Here is a 25,309-nt window from a genome sequence, read left to right on the forward strand (position 1 = left end):
ACAGACAGACCTCAGTGTAACACTCAAAGCGGAATCGTAACACTCAAAACAGAGCACGTTCGGCTTCTAAAAGCTCGCAACCCGGAACACTTACTTCCGGGTTTGCAGTGTTTGGGTTCCAAGTTGTTTGAGTACCAAGTCGTTTGAGAAACAAGGTATCACTGTATAGGTTACCTTAAAAGAAGGAGAAGAATCCTTAACTCACCCTTTCCAACTTGGGCTGCCTAATATCTTCTTTGTGCTTCCATAGGGGTTGTTTTGGTCGTGTAAGTTAAATAATTATGCAGTTGGAAGGAATTCCCCCAAGGCCTCTCTTCCTGCAAGGCACAAACCGCTGCTAAAGAACCCCTGGCAGGGAGGTGTCCTAGCCTCTGTTTGAAAACCTCTAAGGAAGGAGAACCCAGTGCCTTCGGTGGAGCCTGTTCCACTGATAGCCCTGTTCTCCAGGAATTTGCCTAATCCTTTTTTATATAGTGATAAAATACATCCCAGTAGTGATCCCAGTAGTAAAATACATCCCAGTAGTGATGTATGGAAGTGAGAGCTGGACCATAAAGAAGGCTGATCGCCGAAGAATTGATGCTTTTGAATTCTGGTGCTAGAGGAGACTCTTGAGAGTCCCATGGACTGCAAGAAGATCAAACCTATCCATCTTAAGGAAATCAGCCCTGAGTGCTCACTGGAAGGACAGATCCTGAAGCTGAGGCTCCAATACTTTGGCCGCCTCATGAGAAGAGAAGACTCCCTGGAAAAGACCCTGATGTTGGGAAAGATGGAGGGCACAAGGAGAAGGGGACGACAGAGGACGAGATGGTTGGACAGTGCCTTCGAAGCTACAAACATGAGTCTGACCAAACTGTGGGAGGCAGTGGAAGACAGAAGTGCCTGGCGTGCTCTGGTCCAGGGGGTCATGAACAGTCGGACACGACTAAACAACTAAACAACAACAACATTTTATATGTTTGTAAATCACAGAAGAAAGCATTTGGCTTAATTATATTTAGGTTGATCTGGGTTTTCTCTCTCTAAGCAAGCATTTAAAACTCATGTCAAGTTTTAAGCTGTTCATATTCATACTATAAAGTTGCCTTCTATAACCAGCTTATACTGTGGAATATACCTTGTGGAATTTTGATATTCAGATCTCAGTTGGATTGTGTTTCTTTCTGTTGGGTGGGGGCAACATTCCATTTTTGTTGGGATCAGATAACAATAGGAACCGGACCACAGAGCAATCTTGTCAAACTTGGTGCCTGCTATATCTTGTGGACTACAACTCCCATCAAACCCTCAGGAAACATGGCTGGCACCAAGTTAGGGAAGGCTGCCATTAGAGAGATTAAATTTCAATGCTTAGGGCATTTATGGAACTGGCACGAAACCTTCCTCTGAATTTGCCCCATTGTGTGGATTCCGCCTAGGATTAAACTGAACGGCATGAGTCATAATAGCTAACTGGGAAACGGAGGAAACTATACTGGCTGAATTTATTCACTTCTCACTTTTTAATTAAGCCTCTTATTTGCAATGTCCCCCTTTGAAGTTAAATATAAATGTATTTTTCTTTTTTTAAGAGAGTGGGCTAAAATCCTTCTCACATTTATATTTGAGTTTAAAGTCTGGGAACTGGCCGGTGCGCCCGAACTTGGCTGTGTACACTATACCTTTAAATCACAATGAAAGCACATTCTTTCCCTCAGAGAATTCTGGGCTCTGTAGTTTACCCATCATAGAGTTACAACTCCCAGCAACCTAACTTAACAAACCAAGGTTCCCAGAATCCTTTGAGGGAAAGTGTTATGTACTGAAGTTCTCACCCTGGGCCAGCAGGGGGATACTGTAGATAGTTATGCAAATGAAGGATCGAAAGTGACGTTCAGTGATTGGATGGATACTGTAGATAGTTATGCAAATGAAAGATCGAAAGTGACGTTCAGTGATTGGATAGTTTTAGAAAGTTGTTACAGTAACGTGGTACTGGAGCTCTATATAAGCAGGCTGACTGAGCCCTTCAGTTCAGTTCTGTCCTGGCCTGTGAATAAACAAGAGCTGTTTGAAGAATTGCTGTGTCGTCTGATATGTTCACCCACAACTTAACAGTGGCGACGAAGGTGGGATCGATGGACATCAGAGTGCAGCCAGAAAGAAACATGCCTTGAATGTGCTTTAAATACATAGTGTGTACACACCACAGGAATTCCCCGTGCATCTGCTTCAAATTCATTCCAGTTTTCTGCAGCTGCAGGACGGCCTGCCTCACATCTGATGTTGCATATGGGACAGCCAGGTGTGTTTTCAGAAAACAGCCTCTTAGGTTAACTGGAGAGAGCAGGTAGGCCAGGTTCAGCTTGTAGAGCCAAAAAAATATTCCCCACCCCAGGCCAACCTAGTTCTCAGCTGCCTACAAGATGGGAATGCAGATAGGAATCCCACAAACAGGATCGGAGTGTGACAATGCTCTCCCCGCTTGGGATTCCCATTAAGTGGTACACAAATTAACAAAGGCATTTTTGACCCAAATTGGTGTTGTCTCTTGTCTTCTTCTTGGGTGATGTACGAGCGGCCATCCCAGTTTGTCTCCCCCTCTCTTTGTTTTTAGATAGTAGGGGACTTCTTTAAAAAAAAAACACAAACCAACATCCAGCTGACTTACAGTTTATGAACAGCTATTTCATATTATTTAAATGTGTTTCTAGTGAATTTTTATCTTTATATGATCTTTCATGAAGCTTTAGCTGTTGCTGACTTTACAGTGAAGATGTCTGTAAGATCTAATTTGTTCCATTTTGGTTCTCTCCTCTTTTAATTAGCTCTGATTTGTTTTCGACAGAAAGGTAGGATGTCCATTTACAACACTCTAATACCACTTTAACACAGTCATAAAAGGTAAAGGTACCCCTGCCCGTACGGGCCAGTCTTGACAGACTCTAGGGTTGTACGCCCATCTCACTCAAGAGGCCAGGGGCCAGCGCTGTCCAGAGACACTTCCGGGTCACGTGACCAGCATGACATCGCTGCAGAGCTGCACACAGAAACGCCGTTTACCTTCCCGCTAGTAAGCGGTCCCTATTTATCTACTTGCACCCGGGAGTGCTTTCGAACTGCTAGGTTGGCAGGCACTGGGACCGAACAACGGGAGCGCAGTCATGGTTTTCCCCAAATAAGCCAAGAGTTTATTAGTGACCTCAGAGCTACCATTCTCAGCACCCTTCATTAACCAGGATTCCCTGGATTCTCTGGGGGAAGCCATGGCCATGTTAAAGCGGTAGGAGTGTTTGAACTTTAGGGTGTGAATTTGATCTCCATGATTAACTAACCGGGTTCAGATTATTATTGTTGGTATTAATTGCTTTGGGGCCTGGATCTGACCCACTGGTCACAAGTTGGACCATCATTATTCTAGGTACTACAAGGATATGTGCACATATCTTGAAAGATCTACATTGGCTCCCAGTACATTTCCGAGCACAATTCAAAGTGTTGGTGCTGACCTTTAAAGCCCTAAACGGCCTCGGTCCCGTATACCTGAAGGAGGATCTCCACCCCCATTGTTCTGCCCGTGTACTTAGGTCCAGCTCCGAGGGCCTTCTGGTGGGTCCCTCGCTAGAGAAGCCAAGTTACAGGGAACCAGGCAGAGGGCCTTCTCGGTAGTGGCACCTGCCCTGTGGAACGCCCTCCCACCAGATGTCAAAGAGAAAAACAACTACCAGATTTTTAGAAGACATCTGAAGGCAGCCCTGTTTAGGGCAGCTTTTAATGTTTAACATACTATTGTACAGTATTTTAATATTTTGTTGGAAGCCGCCCAGAGTGGCAGGGAAACCCAGCCAGATTTATAAACCCAGGGGTATAAATAATAAATTGTTGTTGTTGTTGTTGTTTACTCTGACTCCAGCATGCTCCCACAACTGGTGTTTGTAGCTGAGTGCACATGAAGTGAGCCACACAATCCATATGCATCCTGTATTTCCTGAGAAGTGATCAGGTTTGTTGAAATTTCCCACAAACCAACTTAAACACAAGTTGAAAATGCAAGCCACAGATAAGCTGAAGTGTGTACAGTTTGGACTCCCATTGCGCATGTTCAGACAACAGCTTCCTAGAATAGGATTTCAGAGGAGTTGCAGGTACAGGGAAACAAATCAGGTGATGCACCCAGGTCAGGGCCCAAACCTGAGTCCTAAGGGCAGCTCCTGGGGATGTCATGGGGATGGGCCCTGGAGACGGAGGTTAATTGAGAGAGGGGAGCAGAGGAAGGCATATCCTCCAGCGTGTACATGCTATAATTTGTAGCCAGCTTCTGAGCTGAAGCTTGCAAGCTGCATGCACCGCTTTCTTAATAAAGCCACTCTTGGAGATTCAAGCCCTCCACCTGCCACCTGGAGGGGGCCAGGCGGACCTGAAGACTTCAGCTCAGACCTGGAGGGCTGGCTAAGTACAGCATGTGCAAATGTAACTTGAAATGCAGTGGTGGGGACAGCAGACAGACGACCTCACTGTGTTTTAAGCTGCTAATGTGTACACATGCCAAGTCACTTGCTGCCTCGCTTTCAGCCAGCCTCTTGCCTCTCGTTGTGTGTCTGTTGTGTGCATTCTTTGGAGAGGGCCCTTGACAGCAAAGAATTTCTGGAATGGAAGTGGGTGGGGAATATGAAAACCACCCAGTATGTGCTGTGCTATTTACTCATGCAGCTCATTTACGAGTCCTTTTCCTGCAAGGCCACCTGACCTTCTCCCCGCTCCTGTTAAATCGCAAACAAGGGAAGGTTCTGTTGGCTGAATCTCAAGGAAGCATGAATGACGTGTGGGCATGTTTTTCAAGCTCAGGGTGGAAGGGGGAGACGGAGGAGCAATTTTGTCTTCTCCCGAGTCTCCACACACAAACACTCAAAGGCTGGCAGTGTAGGAACGTAGAGCTTATTTATAACCTGAGCCTCATATCCAAGGCTTTCTGGGGATGGTCATAGTATGATGTTGGAACACCTGCTTTGCATGCAGAAGGTCCATGGTTTCGTCCCTGGCATCTCCAGGTAGGACTGGGAAATACTCCCAGTTTGAAACCCTGGAGAGCCATTGCAGAAAATACTGAGCTTAGAGGAACCAGTTGGTTGACCTGGTATAAGGCAGCTTCCTAAGTAGAAGTCCAAATGCAACCTGGGCTGGTGCCAACACCTGCCCTCCTTGAGCAGCTGACCGGGTGTCAGGAGCCAGAGTCACATGACCAGCAATAAAAAACATGGTGTCAGTGCTTTTCACTCTTCACAGAGCAGGCCTGGTGACCCTAGCATCTCTTCCCAGTAGGTCTTTCTCCAGTTGCAAGGACTGAAGGTCCCTGCCTTTCCCCCACTCTGCAAGACCCCTCCCCTCCAGGGTCTTTCCCAAACAGTCTCCCTGCTTGGAACTCCCTGGATTCTTCAGGGAGAATCCTGCCCCCTCACTGCCTCTTGCCCCCTCTCCAGCCCTCCTCTTCTGCCTCGGAGTCTGGGTTTGCAGATGTTCTTGAACCACAACTCCCATCATCCCTGACTGCTGGCCATGCTGGCTAGGAATGATGGGAGTTGTAGTCCAACAACACCTGGGGACCCAAGTTTGAGGAAGGCTGACCTAATGCCTCACCTGGAAGCACCTTGGCTTTCTTGAAAGTCACAGCTCAAACAAGTCCCATGCCACCTTGTGATTAAACCATCAAACGACACCATCTGTGCAACACCCAAGACTTCTATGCCACTGGTGAGTTAAGCTTAGGATCCATCATAGGTGGTGAACATTCTTTCCCTCAAGCTCATGCCCAAAGCATAACAAAGACCCCATCAAACTGTACTTTCAAAACAGTAACATCCCACTTTAAGCAGTCATGATTTACCTCAAAGAATTGTTAAGAGGGCTGGCCCAGGGCACTTTGGCGCCTGAAATGAACCACAATACAGGCAACTACCCCTTTGTGCACGTTTGACATGTACACAATTGCCAACATGTGCACCGTTTTTCGGCCCCGAAACAGAGTTGTCTGCATAGCACTCCACCAGGGAACAAGGGGGCAGTGGCGTAGCGTGGGGGGTGCAGGGGGGGCCGGCCGCACCGGGCGCAACATCTGGGGGTTAGGGTTAGGGGGCGCAAATCCATGGGTTAGGGGGCGCAAATTACTTGCCTTGCCCCGGGTGCTGACAACCCACGCTACGCCACTGCAAGGGGGTGAATGAAGATCTACATGGGGAACAAGGGCAAGAATAAAATCAGCCTTACCTGATGGCTGAAGTGGGAATCAAAAGAGTTGTGGGTGGTGAGGAAGGGGCCTGCTCATAATCATGCCAGCAGCCCCCAGAGGGCAGCCCCTGCCATTTACTGTATTCCCCTCCTAAAAAGTAAGGGGAAATGTGTGTGCGTCTTGGAGTGAATGCAGGTGGGAAGCTCTGCTCAGCGCTCCCTTAAAAGAGCCATGTGGAGCATGTGTGCGGCTCTTGGGGGCTTTTCCCAGCGGAGGGAGAAGGGCTACCCTTCTCCCTCCTCGGGGAAAAGCCCCCAAGAGCCGCACACACACTCTGCATGCTCTTTAAAGGGAGTGTGGCTCTTGGGGGAGCCTTAGCCGCACGCAGCCTCTCACAGGCAGGGGGATGAAGGGTCCCCTTGCCTGGGAGAGGCTGTGCACGGCTATCCCATAAGCCAGGACAGCAAGTGGGATCGCTGTGCAGTGATCCCACTTGCTGTCCTGCCTTATGGGATTCAGAATATTTTTTTCCTTGTTTTCCTCTTCCAAAAACTAGGTGCGTCTTATAGAAAAATACGGTACTCCCCATGGCGGGAGGAGAACAGCAGCACCTATTTGCCAAGAGGCTGCTGTAGAGGCGGAATGGGGGAGGCTGCTGAGGAGCCCCCAAGGTGTGAGGGGCAGTTGTCATGCTGCTATCACAGCAGTGGAGGCGGCAGCTGGCGATGTGTTCCTTGGAGGCTGTCTCTGCCGCCCCTGCGGATCCTGCCGCCCAAGGCAGTCACCTCACCTTGCCTAATTGGTGGGCCGCCCCTGTTTTGTTAAGGGGTGCTGAGAGCCATTAGGAGACCCCCTAACTCCCCTTCCCAGAATGGTTTAATGATCAATCCCTCTTGCCAGGGAACTCAGGGACTTGTAGCTCTGGGAGGGGAATAGGGGTCTCCTAGGGTTGCCATGGAGGGACACGGGTGGCGCTGTGGGCTAAACCACAGAGCCTAGGACTTGCCGATCAGAAGGTCGGCAGTTCGAATCCCTGCGATGGGATGAGCTCCTGTTGCTTGGTCCCAGCTCCTGCCAACCTAGCAGTTCGAAAGCACATTAAAGTGCAAGTAGATAAATAGGTACCACTCCGGCGGGAAGGTAAACGGCATTTCCGTGCGCTGCTCTGCTTTGCCAGAAGTGGCTTAGCCATGCTGGCCACGTGACCCGGAAGCTGTACGCCGGCTCCCTCAGCTAATAAAGCAAGATGAGCGCCGCAACCCCAGAGTCCATCACGACTGGACCTAATGGTCAGGGGTCCCTTGACCTTTACCTAGGGTTGCCATATGTCTGGGAAAACCTGGATATATCCTCTTTTTGGGGGCCAACATGACCATCCGGGTTGATGTTTACATTTTAAAGGAAATGTCCTGGTTTTGGAGGGCTCAGTTTCGGGCTCGGGTTGCTCTGCACACCATGGCCATTGCCAGCCTAGGAGGTGCACGGGTGCGGCAGGGGCAGGTCTTCAAGATATGGCAACCCTATGACCTAACAACATTCAGTCACCCTTAAAAAACTATAGTTCCCAAGACTTGGGGGAAGCCATTACAACTTAAAGCGATCTAATATTACTTTAAATCAAGCTTCCTTAAACTCGGATGTTTTGAGACTACAATTCCCATCACCTCTGACCACTGGTCCTGCTAGCTAGGGATTATGGGAGCTGTAGGCCAAAAAACATCTGGAGGGCCGAGTTTGAGGAAGCCTGCTTTAAATGTACAGTGGTTCTTGGAGGAAAAGGGTGGGATGGAAATGCAATAGATGAACAATAAAGGTAAAGGTAAAGGTACCCCTGCCCGTACGGGCCAGTCTTGACAGACTCTAGGGTTGTGCGCCCATCTCACTCAAGAGGCCGGGGGCCAGCGCTGTCTGAAGACACTTCCGGGTCACGTGGCCAGCGTGACGAAGCTGCTCCGGCGAACCGGCACCAGAGCAGCACACGGAAACGCCGTTTACCTTCCCGCTAGTAAGCGGTCCCTATTTATCTACTTGCACCCGAGAGTGCTTTCGAACTGCTAGGTTGGCAGGCGCTGGGACCGAACAGCGGGAGCGCACCCCGCCGCGGGGATTTGAATCGCCGACCTTCCGATCGGCAAGCCCTAGGCGCTGAGGCTTTTACCCACAGCGCCACCCGCGTCCCTAGATGAACAATAAAGTACCGTAAATAAAAGAGGCATCTCTTTTACCATGTTATCTATACCCTGGATTATATGCTTAGCCCTTTCGCTGCAGGAAGTTGTGGTGGGATTCTCAGGAGTGAACCAAAGTGGGGGATTCCTCCCAGCACAGATACTTCAGTTTCAGAGAAGGGACCTTCCTCAGGACCACAGCAAGGTGCAAATGGGTTAAACTCCCCTGCTACCTACTTACCTGCTGCAGCCCAGATACCTGTCAAACCTTCCCTGCAGCAGAGGCTTATTATAATTATTATTAGTGTATTTGCCTGTTAGGTGCAAAAGACACATTTAACATTGGTGGGAGCGGCCTGCAATCTCTCCTTGTTTCTTCCCAGGTGGTGGGTACTCCTTTAATCCATGACACAGATTAACAACCTAACAAGCTTCCTTTCCACTCCTTCCTTTCCTACTGAAATGAATAACTTCTCCACCCACGCATGCTGTCCTGACGTCTCCCCGCCCTTTCATTCTTCTCATAAGGCTTCTCTTTTCCTGTCCACCTTCTTACCCAATTCCACCCTTCGAGATAAGAGGGAGTTAAGACACACACAGAGAGGCCAGATTGCATTTGAATCCCTATTCCCCCCCCCCCAGTGTGTGTAGGGCAGGCATGGCCAAACTTGGCCCTCCAGCTGTTTTGGGACTACAATTCCCTCATCCCTGACCACTGGTCCTGCTAGCTAGGGATGATGGGAGTTGTAGTCCCAAAACAGCTGGAGGGCCCAAGTTTGGACATGCCTGGTGTAGGGTGTTGCCAGCTCAGGAGCACGCCAAACCCTGAGATTTCAGGGCCCCAACATGAAGAAAAGGAAGAAGAAGAAGAAGAAGAAGAAGAAGAAGAAGAAGAGGAGGAGGAGGAGGAGGAGGAGGAGGAGTTTGGATTTGATATCTTGCTTTATCACTACCCTAAGGAGTCACAAAGCGGCTTACATTCTCCTTTCCCTTCCTCCCCCACAACAAACACTCTGTGAGGTGAGTGGGGCTGAGAGACTTCAGAGAAGTGTGACTAGCCCAAGGTCACCCAGCAGCTGCATGTGGAGGAGCGGAGACGCGAACCCGGTTCACCAGATTATGAGTCCACCGCTCTTAACCACTACACCACACTGAGAGCTAGGGGTGGCCTCTGGTGATGCAGCAGCATAGCGTGGGTTGCCGGGACCCAGGGTGGGCAAGTTGCAACCGCCACCTGAGCTCACCGCCACTGGAGCCTGCAAAGGGCAGAGCCCAACCAGCCAATGCAACCTTTGGCAGGGAATCCCTCCAACATCCTCAGAGCGGAGCACTGGGCTGAGCTATGCTGGGGCCCCTCGCCCGCCTCATTCTGGGGTTCACAGCTGCTCATCATGAACCTGAGTTGCTCTGCTGCCATTTCCAGAATGGGGCGGGGATCCCCATGGAAGCAGGCACCTGCGTGAGGGCTGCCCTTAGATCCATGGACACCGTTTTCATAAATAATAAAACACAGACCTACATTTCCCAGCACCCTGAACAAACTACAGTTCCCAGGATTCCCTGTGACTGCTAATGTGGCACAAAAGTGCTAAGGAACGTGTGGCATGGACGTGACTCTTGCCCGCCACACAATGTTAAGCTGGAACAAGAATCCCTTTTGATAACTCATCCTGCTCTGGAAGTTCCAGATTCCAAGCTTGGGTGGTTCTCCGCAGATAATGCTGCCACTTGTAGTTCTCTGGTTCACCACATGGGGCAGCTTCCTGATGACAGCAATGTAGCACTTCTATCTTGCACGATGCACGATGGGGTGAAACTCTTAATGGGCTGTTTTAATGCACTGTGGGATCATTCGGCTGTAGCTGGATGGGATACACATGGTTGTAAGGTGGCTGAGTTTGCAGCAGTTAGCTTTTATGGTGCCCCATGGTGATACATCTGGAGATAACACATTTTCCCTAAATACAAATTTCCCTAAATTCCCAAACTTCCCCACCCACACCCCCTCCACGGACCACATGAAAATTATGGATTTTTCTGACTTGGTGCAACAAGACAACTAGCTTCCTGAGGTTTAAAAAAAAATAAAAATCCCCTCCCAGAACAGATTCTGTTCCTGTAATAGGAAAACACCATCACATAATTTGGGATTGCCCTCTTCTCAACACTCATCGCAGAGATCTCCTAGGGACTGCCTTGCAGCTCAAAATATTGATTTACAAAGAGTCTGTCATCCAATATTTGTCGAGGGATGATACTACAAAGATTGTTTCGGGGTACTTAGCCAAGATCTTTAAAGCTAAATCTAACATTTCCTGATTTATTCAATGGTGGCTATGTAGTCTTTTATTTATTGTCTGTGTTTGGATTATCAATGCATTTGGATGACTTTGGATGATTTTACTGTTTTAACTTATGCCAACGAAGACCAGTAGCAGCAGCTAGCTTCCTGTTTTCCTGGCAGCCTCTTGCCAAACCTCAGAGGGCAAGGGCGCAGAAGAAGACCTTGGATGCTGAAACACAGCATGCCAGTGGTAACCCAGTGCAGGGAAAGCAACTTTTATTTTGAAATATTTAAAGATAACATTTTAGTTTTCTGTCATGTTGCTTTGATTGTATGCTCTATATTTGACTTTCTTCAGATTGTTTTATTTATGTTTTATTGATTTAATATGCTGTAAACCGCTTTACTGTAAACCACAGAGCCCAGGACTTGCCGATCAGAAGGTCGGCGGTTCGAATCCCCGCGACGGGGTGAGCTCCTGTTGCTCAGTCCCAGCTCCTGCCAACCTAGCAGTTCAAAAGCACGTCAGGGTGCAAGTAGGTAAATAGGTACCACTCTGGCAGGAAGGTAAACGGCATTTCCGTGCACTGCTCTGGTTCGCCAGAAGTGACTTAGTCATGCTGGCCACATGAGCCGGAAGCTGTACGCCGGCTCCCTCGGCCAATAAAGTGAGATGAGCGTCGCAACCCCAGAGTCGGTCACGACTGGACCTAATAGTCAGGGGTCTCTTTACCTTTACCTAAACCGGTTTGAGATTTTTCTTAAAAATATAAAGCGGTACAGAAATTTAAAAAAAAACAACTTGCAGGGGGAGAAGTTGACGAGGATTCCTGGGGCACCCAGAGCGCCTTCCGCTTTGTGCATAGATCAACGCTTCTCCACCGCGGAGCCGGTGACTGGGATTCCCTGCAGGGCTACCTGCGTATAAAAGGTAGAGCAGTGAAGGGGCGTGGCCTAGCACAACCCCGCCCCCTTCAGAGAAGGCAGCCAATGCGGGGGGCAGAACGGATGGTCCTGGGCGGGGCCGGGACTCCTTTTACGCAGCTTCTCGCCGCCCCTCCTGCAGAGGCTGTTGCGCTTGATCCTTGCGAAGGGTGCGAGGCTGTTTGGACATGTCCTGGGTGCTGCCGGCGCGCGCCCTGCCCCGACGTCTCCCGCTGCCTCACCTGGGCGCCTAGCCGGATCTTCATCGGGCGGAACCCGCCAGGAAGCAGCGCTCTCTCTCCTCCGCCGATCCACTCAGCCAGAGAGAGAGAGCCATGTCCCTTCCGAAAGGTAAGAGAGGGATCTCGCGTGGGTTGCGCGAGTGGCAAGAGCTCTTTTGCGCCCCAGGCAAAGGCCAGCTGCTCGCACCCCCGCGCTCCACCCCAATGCAAACTTCGGTGTTCAGAAACGGATGGCAGGAAACGCGCTCGAAACCGCCAAAAAAATTAATTATTTTTTTTTTTTTGCAAGGATAAGCAATGCAAGATCTCTTGCTGATCTCTCCCAAATGCGAAGTGTTTGAGCGCAAAGTCAAATGGAATAATCTTGTGACTATAAATCTGGCCTATCGATAGCTCTGGCGCTCCGAGAACAGGATCTTCCTAATTTTGCCCTCTTCTCTTTAAAACCGAAAGGTGGTCACACTGCCTTTTTTATTATCTCTTACTGTTTTGTTTAACCGTTTTTAAAACGAGTTTTGAATTCATTGGTGAGAATGAGATCGGTTGTTCCCGAACTTCCTTGAATGCGTTTTATTTTCAGTCCTTATTATGCCAGTGCAATGTCTTGAGAACAGTGTTGAAAGGCAATTTGCCAGTACTATTAATTAGGTGATTGTTAATGGTTTTGTGGTACAGTAATATCTGAAAGGTGGCTTGCCAGGAGCGTGATTGGTGCGGAATCGGAATCACCGCTTTAGGTGTCAAATCTGAGTGTATTTTCCAGTCCAAAATTGTATCGAGGTCTCTGTAATCCACTGTGGGTGCAAACAGGTATGCCAGGTGTGCACCCACAGTGGATTACACAGTGGATTGTATTTTATGATGGATGTATTCTTTTTTGCTTTGTGTGTGTGTTGTAAACTGCACTAGTGTGAAAGTATTGTTGTCGTTTAGTCGTGTAATCCCTACTCTGCGCAGTGTGTTGCATTGGACAAGGAATATCACTTTTCTGGTAAGTTATTCAAAAGCGGAGTGATGCTAGACATCTTTTTGGATAAAGAAAATAAATAGGGCACTGATTCAGCTAAAGACTTGTAGAACGTCATGGAATATTGGTGGCACGTAGCCTTCCTTCTCCCTACCCCAAACTTACCCCGAGTTATATATTTTGGGGTCACACTAGTGTGCGAGGGTCATTCAACATAGCGAAGAAATGGAATTTGAAAAGGTGCTTCTGTATAACATTTTGTATGGGCGATATTTATTTATTTGGAAGTTTGCGTCCTGCCTTTCTTTGAGAAATAGGCGATGTCGCTTACAAAAGAAGGAAAAAAGGCATAAAATGTTAATGAAACAGCTCGGATGGCTAAGAAACAAGTTCATGGCTTAAACCTAAGAGCTGGGTGTGAAAAACCAGTTAAGCATAAAAATTCAGACGTTGCTGAATTACTGGTGAAATTAAAAACAGCTTGTCTGAAACTTAACAGAGGGAGCCAAACAATCCTCTCTATAACATGTAAATTATTACATTTATCTCCCCCAGTTCCTTCAAGGAGCTCAAGGTGGTGTACGCTGTTTTGTGTTATAAGTAATGCGTATCTTAGAAAATTGTGTGTTGTCTTTATCTGTGCATATAAACATGAGGGGCAGTGTGGTGCATCGGTTAGAGCATTGGCCCACCGCAAGGTTCTTTGCTCCTGGCCTTGCAGGCTTGTTGTGGAAAGTGGGTGAGTTGAGTTCCTTAAGAGGCTGGGTGGCATAATGATGGTATAAGGTACAAACGTATGGAGAAACCAGAAGGCCTTGCTTGCCCTTATGAGCTTCACAGGCAGTTCTTCCCCTGTGCTGCGCCAGTTCTTTCTACAGATGTTTCATATTTCTGCTCTTATCATCACAGGCTGCGTGAGCTTCGCTCTGTGTCATGCAGCAGCTCTGAGCTGTAACTCAGCCTTGGTGGGATGGGCAGATAGTGTCATGCTTTTGTTTTGGAACACTTGCTCACGTTTCTGTTTCCAAATCTCGGTCCTCTTTGCGTGGGATCTGGCTGCTTGTTCTCGACTGCCTGAACTCTGTCCAAGGGGCAAGACATTGCACAGCTCCTGTGGTCCTCGCCGCATGTCAGAGGACGTAGGGCAGAATAAGAGTCCTGCTAGGGAAAGGTCCTAGCTCACCGGTAGATCTTCTGCCTTGCATGCAGAAGGTCACGGGTTCAATTCACGGCATCGCCAGGTAGGGTTGGGAATGTTGCCTGCCTGAATCCCTGGAGAGGTGCTGCTGGTAATTGTAGACCAACCGGGCGACCACGAACGACAGGTAGATCGCCAGGGTTATCCAGGTCGATCGCAGGAGTAAAAAAAGAGATTGCCCTGTTGCTCCTGAGCAATGGCGACGCATCCTGGCGCTGCTGTGAAAGCTTTAACTCCCTTATTTGGCGGCAGAGTGGGAGAAGGAGTGAGGGCTGTGGACTGTTGTGTGATTGATGGTCTGCCACCTTTCCCAAAAAAAGCAATGACAATGGGTAGATCACATTATACTGGGAGTAGATCGCAGTCTCTGAAGAGTTGGATGTGTCTGTTGTAGATGATAGATGTAGCTGGATAAAAACCAATGGTCTGATCTGGTACAGTGGTACCTCGGGTTATATATGCTTCAGGTTACAGACTCCGCTAACCCAGAAATAGTACCTCAGGTTAAGAACTTTGCTTCAGGATGAGAACAGAAATCGTGTTCTGGTGGCGCGGCAGCAGCAGGAGGCCACATTAGCTAAAGTGGTGCTTCGGGTTAAGAACAGTTTCAGGTTAAGTATGGACCTCTGGAACGGATTAAGTACTTAACCCAAGGTACCACTGTATTAGGCAGCTTCCTTTCCTGCTAGGAGTAAGTGGCTGGAGGATGCAGTGGCTAACAGCAGTACAGAGATAGAGGGCAAGATTCAGTCTGAATTCTTGCCACTGGCAACGAGGGATATGGGGAGATGCTTTAAAAGCCCCCAGCATGAACGCAAGTACCCCTGTGGCTCTGCAGAGGTGGAGTCTGTGGCCAGTGTCCTCCTGTCCTGGACAAAATCTTTATCAAGCCCCTCTAATTTGGAAGCTTCAGCTGCCTCAAAATGCTGCTGACTGGCGCCTCTTTCAGAGAGCATAGAATTGTAGAGTTGGAAGGGAGCGCACATAGATAACCTTGCCCAACCCCTTGCAATGCAGGAATCTTTTGCTTGAACCCACAACCCTGAGATTAAGAGTCTCGTGCTGTACCAGCTGGGCCACCCCAGGTCATGAAAACAACTGCACAATTAAAAGTGTTGGTTATAACCTCCAAAGGCCTATCTGACTTGGGTCCAGGCTCCCTGAGAGAATGTGCCTCCCTATGCAGTGGTACCTCGAGTTAAGTACTTAATTCATTCCGTAGGTCTGTTCTTAACCTGAAGCACCACTTTAGCTAATGGGGCCTCCTGCCGCTGCGCCGCCGGAGCACGGTTTCTGTTCTCATCCTGAAGCAAAGTTCTTAACCTGAAGCACTATTTCTGGGTTAGCGGAGTCTGTAACCTGAAGAGTATTATAACCTGAAGCGTATGTAACCTGAGATACCACTGCCTGAGTGCTAGGATCCTCGGTCGACCACCTTCTGTCGGTCCCATGAGCATCAGAAGCACATGGTTGGCGGCACGAAAGGGAGCCTTTTCCCGTGGCCCCAGCTTGGTGGAATTCCCTCCCAGGAGAGGTTACACTGGCTCCCTCCTTGGCAGGCTGAGATTGACTTATTCAGATGGCCCCAGTGTCCCAAATTAGCCAGGTGCCAGGTGTGTTTTGCCATCCAGCAGCCATTTATGTGATGGGTGGTGGGCGGTCCTAATGGAGGTGTGGGCTTTGGTCCTGAAGACATAAAATGGACAGACATTTCAAGATGCTATAAGATTATTTAGATTATTCATTCCTTTCATCCGGGTTGGAGCATGGCCTGAGGGAGGGTCCCAAGGGCCAGGGAGACAGGTTGGGGCCCCCCCGTCATTTATTTCCTGGGAAATAAATGACGGGGTGTGCGTGCGTCTTGGAGTGTGTGTAAATGTGTTGGCAGTGGAGAAATAATTGTCTATGTTCAGCATCCTTGTCCTGCACCTAGAATTTCCAAGGCTGCTGAAGTGGTTTAATTCTAGTTTTTTTGGGGGGGGGGGGGCGGGAGAGGGGAAGGCAGCAAAATTTGGAAAACAGCTTGGTTTGTGTCGACATTGCAGTTAATTGTACAAAAAAAATATACTGGCCTGCAATCCTGTGCCCATCAAATAAACCCCGTTGAGCACAGTGGGAATTGTAAGCGTATGAAAATGGAATTTTGTTTGACACTTTTGGCCGGGCAGCACACCTGAGCTCTGTGTGCCTGTGTGTGTTCTGCTTAAGATAAAAATAAAAAATTTAAATATAAGGGAATGTCCCTTTCTGGGATTACAGTTGGAACAAGAATGCTTCGTTATTTGTTAATTCCCCACATCAAAGGCCGGGGAACCCTTTTAAGTACTCTGTTAATGACTACTGGGGTATGGCCCGCACGTTGTTTGCATAGTTAGGCATAATAGAGTAATTACTACTTGCGTAACTGGCAAGAAGAGAGAGAGACGACTAGATACCGAAATGTTCTTTGTGTTTCGGTGTTTTCATTTCCCAGGCTTGCTTTATGGCAGGCTCGTAAATAGCAGCTTGCCCGATTTGCCTGCGGTGGGTAAGAATCTCATGCCTGCAAATGAACTGGGAGAATTTTGAAAATTGGAGGACAGTTGTCCATCACTGACTAACATAGGTATGTGCAGGCAGGCAGATGAGTCAACAAATATGTATGGGCAGGCAGGCAATGTTTTTCTGGTTGGGCTAAGTAACTTTGGTTGAAGGGTGAGGAACCTGTGGGCCTCTCCAGATGTTGATGGACTACAGCTCCCACAATCCCTGACCATATTGCCTGGGGCTGAGTCCAGGAACATCTGGAGAAGAGCTTTCCAAACTGTGTGTCATGACATGTTAGTGTGTTCTAGGTGTGTCACGCTCCCTGCACTCCTCCTGGGGCTGGAAAGGGGTTAGTTTAACCTCCAGTTTGCTAGTAAAACTGAATTATTGTGTTGCAAAATGATGTACGTCTAAAAAGTGTGTCACTGAGACACAAAGTTTGGAAAAGCTCTGATCTGGAGGGTCATAAGTTCCTCATCCCTGTATTAATGGACTTAATGTTCTACCCCTAAGCTACTGTCTTGTGGAATAGAGTTTTGCTGGAGACAGCCAGAAGCTTTTGGAAATGCCTCAAAAGCTAGTGTGATAAAAGCAAGCGGTTGCTGTGTTGTAAAAATCAGTCCTTAATATCCTTTCGGCACATACTTGGAGGCCTGTCATCGCCCACTTCCCTTTTGGCACGTTTGCAGAAATCTCTTTGGCGGGTGAGAATGCCCAAAGGTGACACAGGAAGTCACTTAATGAAGTGGGCTAATTTATTTGGATCATTTTTTAAAAAACAAACCCTCTAAACGACTCCAAAACCACTTTGTATTATGTGGGTTTTTAAAGAAGTTGGAAATGGAAAGCTGTAGGGTCATTGTGCCATTTATTTTTTTAAAGGTGTGTGTATCTGCTTATCTTCCTTGCCAAACTGCAAAATGAACAGAAAGCGGTTTGCAGCGATAGAATATTTGGTCAATATATTAAAAACTATACATTAAGGTTACCAGACCTCCAGTTCTGACTAGTCTCCAGGTTTGCCTTCCCCTGACAGGTGGACGGCTTGAATCTTCAGGTGGGTGAAAATGCCTTTAATAGAGTAAAAGAATATTAAGAAGATTATGCATGTGGTTTGCGAGCTTTAGCCCAGCAGGACTTGGCTGCAAATTATACCATAGAACCTCTGGGAGACCTGTCCTCCTCTGCTCCCCTCTCCCAATTAACTTCCATCTCCAGGGCCTGTCCTGTGACATCACCAAGTCTCAGGCTTGGGCCCTGAAATCTACGATCTGGGATGCTCCTGATCTGGCAGTCCCATTGAAGATACATAAATCAGCAGTCGTGGAAGAGCATGATGAGCCCCAAGTAGAATTAAATGACAGAAATCCTGATGCAGGCGTCTCCCCACTGATGGGGGTTACATTCCCAGGTACCACACGTATACGTGAAATTGTGTATAGTGGGGAACACCATCTAAAAAGCCGAACTCGGTCCAAAATCCACAAAACCCCCCACCAAACTCCATCACAACAATTCCCTCCAAACTCTAGCTCTCCACAGTCGTCAAACGTTGCTGTAAAGGCTCATGGGATTGCAAGCTGTGTTCCTGCCATTTTTGCTATTTAAATCTATCTATTTAAATATTTCCTGGTGCTGCATGTAGATACGGTCACACGTGAGTCAAAATGCATGTAAGTGGGGAAAACGTTCGGAAACCAAACCGCAGCTTCCGATTGGCTGCAGGAAGTTTCTGCAGCCAATCGGAAGCCGCGTCGGACATTCGGGTTCCAAAGAATGTTTGCAAACAGGAACACTCACTTCCGGGTCTTGCGCGTTTGGGAGCCAAATCGTTCGACTCGCAAGGCGTTCGCAAACCAAGGTACAACTGTATTAGCATCACATACAAAAGCTACTTGCATGACCTTGTGTTAACCGAGCATATAAAGACATGCAACGACCTGGGCTGTTTCTCACATAAACATGCCACAGGTTGTCAAAGAAAAGACAGCTGCCAGTATGCTCTTTCTGTGAGCTAATCCATGGTCAGTCCTAGTTCAGGGGTGGGGAACCTGTGGCTTGCCCACTGTTGCTGGATCAATATATTTCTGACCATTGCCCAAGGGGCTGACGGGAATTGTCTGTTACCTGTGCATTCCTATATGTATCTACAAAGAAGTAAGCCCCATTATTGGGATTGGGTTAATATTGGGTTAATGGAATAATAAGGGAATGATGATGATGATAAATATAATAAGTATAATAATATAAATAATAATGGGTTAATGGTTTAATGGAATTAATGAAAGTTTTTATAGGATTGCACTGAAAATGGACTTTTTTGGATGCTCACCCATAAGAAAACACTACTTTGGGCTATTAGGATTAAAAGCCTTTAATAGATTCATATATTAATTAATACAGCAAACGACTTTTTATTATAAGTATCCGATCTTAATCAACTTAAAGCAGCAGAATATTTTCTTGGAGAAGCAACATCACTGGATGTGCTCAAAGTACGGTCCTTTCAACGGCTATTATCTATTAGCTTTGCAAATAATGCTGTATCTTGTGCTGCTGCTGCTTGCATGTTTGTGTTTGCTTAACCTCATGTGGAAAGGATGCTGGGGAATTATCACCTGTGCAGGTGAGTGAGCCTGGAAGGCATCACCGGCTTGTCAGGTGCCTTTACAGGTGAGTGTGATGACAAGGAACTTGAATACTTTTTTCAAAACATAGGAAGCTGCCTTACACCTGAGTCAGACCATTGGTCCATGTAGGTCAGTATTGTCTGCACTGACTGGCAGGAGCTCTCAAGGGTTTCAGGCAGGAGTCTCTCCCAGCCCTATGTGGAGATCTCAGAGATTGAACCCGGGCCCCTTCTGCCTGCATAGCAAATGCTTTACTACAGAGCCCTATGGAGGGAAATTATATTTTCAACACAGTTGCTGGAAGTTTTGAGGTGAATTTGGAAAGTGGTTTTGTGTTAATTGTGTTTTTGGGGAGTATTTTAAATACGTAGCGGCATTATATTACAAAATACAGTGGTACCTCGGGTTACAGACTCCACTAACCCAGAAATAGTGCTTCAGGTTAAGAACAGTTTCAGGTTAAGTACAGACCTTCGGAACGAATTAAGTACTTAACCTGAGGTACCACTGTACTATTTTTATTTTTTGTTCACCTCCTTTTGGCAACTCCTGCTGCCAAGCTGATGTCAAACGTATTGCTCTGCTTTCTTTTTCATTTAAATATACGGTATTTTATTCAGTTCTCACAGATTTCACATATAATACCAATATGTAATGCATTTGTACCTCAGAAGTCGAACAGAATTCATTCTGGAAGTCTGTTCGACTTCTGGAATGTTCGACTTTCAAAGCACGGCTTCTGATTGGCTGTAGGAAGCTCCTGCAGCCAATCGAAAGCCGTGGAAGCCCCGTCATATGTTCAGCTTCCGAAAGAACGTTCGAAAACTGGAACACTCCTGGTTTTTGATCCTTCAGCAGCCAGAACATTCGACTCCCAAGGCATTGGGGAACCGAGTGTGGCGATCACACAGGATCCACGGTTAATTCACCACTTTATTTCTCGCTGCCACCACCCAGGCCCAGTCAGGGTTCAATTGGAACATAAACTTCTGTTTATTTATTGCAGTTTAACAAGCGTGTGGTTTCATAAACGGTCTCAGTCAATTACAATCATGGGCTGCCTATCCAGACCTATAACTTCCGCTACCTGCTCTCACTCACTGAACCACCTCTCATATATTTTTACTTGTCTTCCTGGCTCCTAACTGTTCCTGATTCGGCTTATTTTGCTACACTAACTCAACCTACCCACAGACTCTATCCCAATTCACTCCCACTCCAACCAACCACCCAACTCCCAATGAACTTCCTGTTTCCCCCTCCCAGAGCTGGTTTTATAGTCCCTCTGACTCCACCCCCCTGGGTTCTGATTGGGTAATCTGTTTAACTATTTCACCTCCAGCACTCTCATATGTTAACGTCACACCGAGGTACGACTACAATTCTTTCTTCTTCTTATCCTGTTTTCCAATTCCCCCCTACCTCTTTGCTGCACCCCATCTTCCCTCTTTTGTATCCTAATCACAGTACAATAATTTCTAAATCTTTCCGTTGCTCACAATTCAAATCCTGCTTGCGCATTCATCATATTATAATATCCCTCTCAATGCACTGCGTTCTTTTGGACCACATCAGCAAGACCAAGTGGGGTGTCTTGATGTTTGAGCAGCCCAGCACCTCCATAATAATTTAATAATAATAACAATTTTATTATTTATACCCTGCCCATCTGGCTGGCTTTCCCCAGCTACTCTGGGAGGCTTGCAGCAAAATATAAAAACGTAATAAAACGTCAAACATTTAAAACTCCGATATGTACAGGGCTGCCTTCCATATACACTGCTGAGATTTGCGTCCAGGACAAATGGATGTCAACAGCAAATTCTGTCCCACCATTCTTCCATCCTGGAACTCAAATCAGCATACCTCCTGTTCTGAGATGGTCAGCCACCCAGATACTGACCAGAAGCAGACCTATTTTACTTCAGCAGGCCCTCCTGCAACTTCAGACCAAAACCTCGGACCGTGTTGTGAACTGCTGTGGTATATATTTGCAGAAGAGTAATTTGCAGAAGAGTAATATACAGCTGTCTTAAAGCAGGCGTAGCAAATATTGCACACCCTCCAGTTGTTGTTGGACTCCAATTCCCATCAGCCATAAAAATCACTTCCTTCTGAATCCGGTTAAGCTCATGCAAAAATGTTGGCCATCACATCATTACTAAGCCCTCGAGGAAAGGAAGTGAGTTTGAGTCAGGATGGAAGTTTCCGTTGTGTACTTTGGTGGTGGTTGTTGTTTAGTCGTTTAGTTGTGTCCGACTCTTCGTGACCCCCCTGGGCCAGAGCACGCCAGGCACTCCTGTCTTCCACTGCCTTCTGCAGTTTGGTTAAACTCATGCTGGTAGCTCCTAGAACACTGTCCAACCATCTCGTCCTCTGTCATCCCCTTCTCCTTGTGCCCTCCATCTTTCCCAACACCAGGGTCTTTTCCAGGGAGTCTTCTCTTCTCACGAGGTCGCCAAAGTATTGGAGCCTCAGCTTCAGGATCTGTCCTTCCAGTGAGCACTCAGGGCTGATTTCCTTCAAAAAGGAGAGGTTTGATCTTTTTGCAGTCCATGGGACTCTCAAGCGTCTCCTCCAGCACAATAATTCAAAAGCACCAATTCTTTGGTTGTTGTTATTATTATTATTATTATTATTATTGAAAGACAGGGTGTGAGAGGCAGCATGGTGTAGTGGCTAGAGCACTGGTCTGGATCGGGCTTAGGAGTGATAGGAATTGTCCAGTCCAAAAATGCTTGGAGATGCTATAGGTTTCCTGGCTCTGTAGCGTAACCTACTTCACAAAGTGTGTGTGAGGTGTGTGTGTGTGTGTGTGTGTGTGTGTAAATGGGTTGGCTGTGGAGAAATAATTGTCTATTCTACCTTGAACTCCTTGGAGATATGGCAGGATAAAAGTGTAGTTAACATTTTTGGACCAACCAAAATGTTGCAGAGGTGTGTCTGTGTATTTCATTGTTCATCTTGCTTTTTATCCCGCAGAATTCTTCAGGCTGGATGTTTAAATAAACCGTCAGGGAAGAGGGCGAGGAAGATTAAAATCTGGGCATGTGGGGAAAGTTCACAGTTCTACAGTTCATAATAATCCTTGGCTGGTCTGTAAAAAACTGATCTGTAAAAAATGTTACTTGAAAAAAGAGAGACAGACAGACAGACAGACATACTTTTGTAAACCAAGAACATCTTTAATAAAATAAAATAAAATTAAAATCCTCGGCTGGTATGTGGGCAGGAGTTTCTTTGACAGACGTGTCCCATCCTTTTTTGCCTTGAACATCCTATCTTTGTTTGCTTGGAAGGAAGCCCCACAGATTGCAGTGGAATTTCTCCCAAGGAAATGTTTGAAGGATTGTGGTCAGCAGGTTTTGCATACCATTTCCTGCCTCCAAACCGTTCTCTCCCACATTTCCCTCCTCCCCAGTAACACTTGTCAACATTGCATGGATTCTGAAGAGGTGGATTGGGGACGCCAAAGGCTTGCCGTTCTGAATTCGTTGATTCTTTGCCGTTTTCGTTGCAGCAAACTGACTGGGCTACCCTTGGTGGTGGCTGGCGCCGAAGGTGCTTTTACGGCGAAAGGCCGGGGGGCCCACAGTAGGCAGAGCCAGGATTGTTAGCTGGCCCCTTATTATTCTCACAAGGTTCCCAGAATTCCCTGGGAAGAGGAATGGACGGTTTAAACGTAACAAACTACTGCTCCCAGGATTCTTTGCAGGAAGCCATGACAGTTTTGGGGTGTCCAAACTTTTTTCAAAGAGGGCCAGATTTGATGGAGTGAACATGCATGAGGGCCAACCAAAGTACCATATTTTTTGCTCTATAAGACGCATCAGACGACAAGACGCACCTAGTTTTTGGAGGAGGAAAACAAGAAAAAAAATATTCTGAATCTCAGAAGCCAGAACAGCAAGAGGGATTGCAGTGCAGTGAAAGCAGCAATCCCTCTTGCTGTTCTGGCTTCTGGGATAGCTGCGCAGCCTGCATTCGCTCCATAAGACGTACACACATTTCCCCTTACTTTTTAGGAGGGAAAAAGTGAGTCTTATAGAGCAAAAAATACGGTAGTTTTTAAGGATTGAAGTTGTTCAGCCTTTTTTTAAGATTGACGTTGTTGAGCTTTTTTAAGGATTTTACCCCAGGAGATAGACTGCCACAGGGACTGGATTAAACAGATCAGTGGGCCGGATTAGGCCCCCGAAACGGACTTTGGACAGGACTGGTTTAAAGTGTTACAATACCGCTTTAAACAAATAGTGTGTAGGTGTAGGTGGGCTCATTTATTGTCTTTCCGGATTAGGTATCCCACCGAGGTTTCAATAACTGAGGGGGATCTTCCTTCCGGTGAGGAGGTGTGCAGGATTCTTGCTGGGTTTCAGTGAGGGACGCCATAACACGTCCCAGTAGGTTGAGCTGAGCTGAGTGTGTGTGTGTGTGTGTGTGTGTGTGTGTGTGTGTGTGTTTAACCAGAGAGAATCTGGATTTGCATTTCCTGTCTATTGGCGTGTAACCCTCTTATGAGTCAGCACCGTCATGTTTCTGAATGAAGAAGCTGATTCACCGGCAGAAGTGTGTAGGTTGGGCCCGGCTTCCTGGTCCTTGAAGCAAGCAGCTCTGCCTTTTAAAGGGGAAATGGTGTGGCCTTGAGTTGTGACAGGGTTTGCAGTGCAAGTACAGTGGTACCTCGGGTTAAGTACTTAATTCGTTCCGGAGGTCCATAATTAACCTGAAACTGTTCTTAACCTGAAGCACCACTTTAGCTAATGGGGCCTCCCGCCGTGCCACCGGAGCCCGATTTCTGTTCTTATCCTGAAGCAAAGTTCTTAACCTGAGGTAATATTTCTGGGTTAGCAGAGTCTGTAACCTGAAGCGTATGTAACCCGAGGTACCACTGTATAAGGATAGATCCCAACTGGTCCAGTTTCCGCTTCCCTCATGTGTTGGAGGTCTGGGTTCGGGGCGAACGTTGGTAATGTGGCTCTCTGAGTGAGGACAAAATTTCGTGTCCCCTCTCAGCTCTTATTCGCCTTTTCTCAACTAAATACTTACATTCCCCACCCCCCCGCTGGTTCACGTTTTGGAGAAAAAAAGAGAGGACAAAGTGCAATTAATAATAATAAATTCAAATTTCTAAGCCTGGTGCCTGCAGTGGGTCAGCATTTATAAACCCAACAGGCAAAATGCATTCCTTGTGTAGAAAATAGTAGAACTGGCTAGAGGGGATTAGATTTCTTCCTTTGTTTAAAAGCAGCAGCGGCAACAATACTGAACAGCTTGAGCTTTTTAATGTGGCATTGCACAGCTGAGCTATCTGGAGAGTAGAATCATATGGTGCAGTAGGAGATATTGGGAACTAACAAGACCTGATTCTTGCAATAATAATAATAATAATAATAATAATAATAATAAATGTGCACCGCCAATCTGACTGGGTTGCCCTGGCCACTATGGGTGGCTTGCAACAAAATATTAAAAACACAGTAAAACGGGTTGGCAAGGTTTACCCGTGATTTCCGGCGTCTGCGTCTGTGCAGAGGCGATTTCCGCCGCCTCTGAAGCGAGTCCCTGCCCTGTGCCAGTTTAGTGCAGCGCGCGGGGACTTGTCGAGCAGGTGGCTCGGTTCAGGGGTAGCTCGTGGGCCAGTTAAATGACCCCCCCAAGGGCCGCTTGTGACCCATGGACCTTAGGTTGCCTACCCCTGCAATAAAACCTCAATAAAACCACAATAAAAACTACCCTTTTCAGGACTGCCTTCAGATGTCTTCTAAAAATCAGGCATTTATTTCTTTGACATCTGATGAGAAGGTGTTCCACAGGGAGGGTGTGATTAGTTAACTGAACCTCTCCACTGAGAGTATTGATCTGTTAGTGTAACAAGGTCTTGATTTTGGTCATTAACATAGTTAAAGAAAGGGGGCCCTTGTGTCTTCGAAGGTATCTCTCTTCATTATGCCTTTAATTGCCCTCTCGTGTCTGCTGAGAGGTTCCTTGTAACTTCACTTCTTGTAATGAGGGAACTGCCAGAAGGCCCTCCGGGCCGGACCTCTGTGTCCAGGCTGAACCGTGGGGTTGGAGACGCTCCTTCAATGTTATTATATTTTAATGCACAAACAGACAGCTTGAAATGGGCATCAACTGCATAACGCTAGTTGGCCAAGAGATTGTCCC

The 25,309-nt window shown here is 47.2% G+C and overlaps 1 protein-coding gene across 1 annotated transcript in view; it reads left to right on the plus strand.

Annotated features, from left to right (window-relative positions):
* Nucleotides 1-11,726: 11,726 nt before the first annotated feature.
* The window catches only part of MAP2K3 (mitogen-activated protein kinase kinase 3), a 61,679-nt gene continuing 48,096 nt past the window's right edge, over nucleotides 11,727-25,309 (plus strand). The window contains exon 1 of the mRNA XM_083413709.1: nucleotides 11,727-11,932. Coding sequence (XP_083269835.1) covers nucleotides 11,917-11,932 — 16 coding nt within the window. The 5' untranslated portion in view covers nucleotides 11,727-11,916. The remainder of the gene's footprint in view (nucleotides 11,933-25,309) is intronic.

This window comes from Podarcis tiliguerta, assembly GCF_965153285.1.
Source record: "Podarcis tiliguerta genome assembly, chromosome: 14".
Classification (NCBI taxonomy): domain Eukaryota; kingdom Metazoa; phylum Chordata; class Lepidosauria; order Squamata; family Lacertidae; genus Podarcis; species Podarcis tiliguerta.